We start from the raw sequence: 333 nt of genomic DNA, 5'->3' as shown, positions 1-333 counted from the left end.
GGGTGGGGGGGCTCTGCCAGCACCTCGCGGGAGGCCGAATCCTGACTGGAGAGCACCATATCCCAGGCCTGGCCAACACCCCCGATGACCGACGGCGTGGGGGTCAGGTCATCCTCCGGCTCCATGTCCCGGCAGGGCAGGAGCCTCCGGAGGGTCAAGAGCCGCAGGTTCTCCACTGGGAGAAGGAGGAGAAAAGGTGGTTTTGGGATCAGTTTCCCTGGGGAGAGGCTGGCATCATGAGGGGGGGAAGGGGGAGTCTCTCCGCTGTCTCCCCCCATGGCACTCACCATCCTCCAGTGCTGCTTCAGCGAGCCCCTCTGAACCCACAGGCCC

At 65.8% G+C, this 333-nt stretch overlaps 1 protein-coding gene across 1 annotated transcript in view; it reads right to left on the bottom strand.

Annotated features, from left to right (window-relative positions):
- Positions 1–8: 8 nt before the first annotated feature.
- ARHGEF11 (Rho guanine nucleotide exchange factor 11) overlaps positions 9–333 on the bottom strand; it is a gene marked incomplete at both ends in the record, with an annotated part of 13467 nt that continues 13142 nt past the window's right edge. The window contains 2 exon segments of the mRNA XM_029086293.1: positions 9–175; positions 288–317. Of these exon segments, the coding sequence (XP_028942126.1) occupies positions 9–175; positions 288–317 (197 nt within the window).

The sequence above is a fragment of the Antrostomus carolinensis genome, unplaced genomic scaffold, assembly GCF_000700745.2.
Source record: "Antrostomus carolinensis isolate BGI_N321 unplaced genomic scaffold, ASM70074v2 scaffold38208, whole genome shotgun sequence".
Taxonomy (NCBI): Eukaryota; Metazoa; Chordata; class Aves; order Caprimulgiformes; family Caprimulgidae; genus Antrostomus; species Antrostomus carolinensis.
Note: the sequence above shows the minus strand (reverse complement) of the source record. Positions and strands in the feature narration are given on the sequence as shown.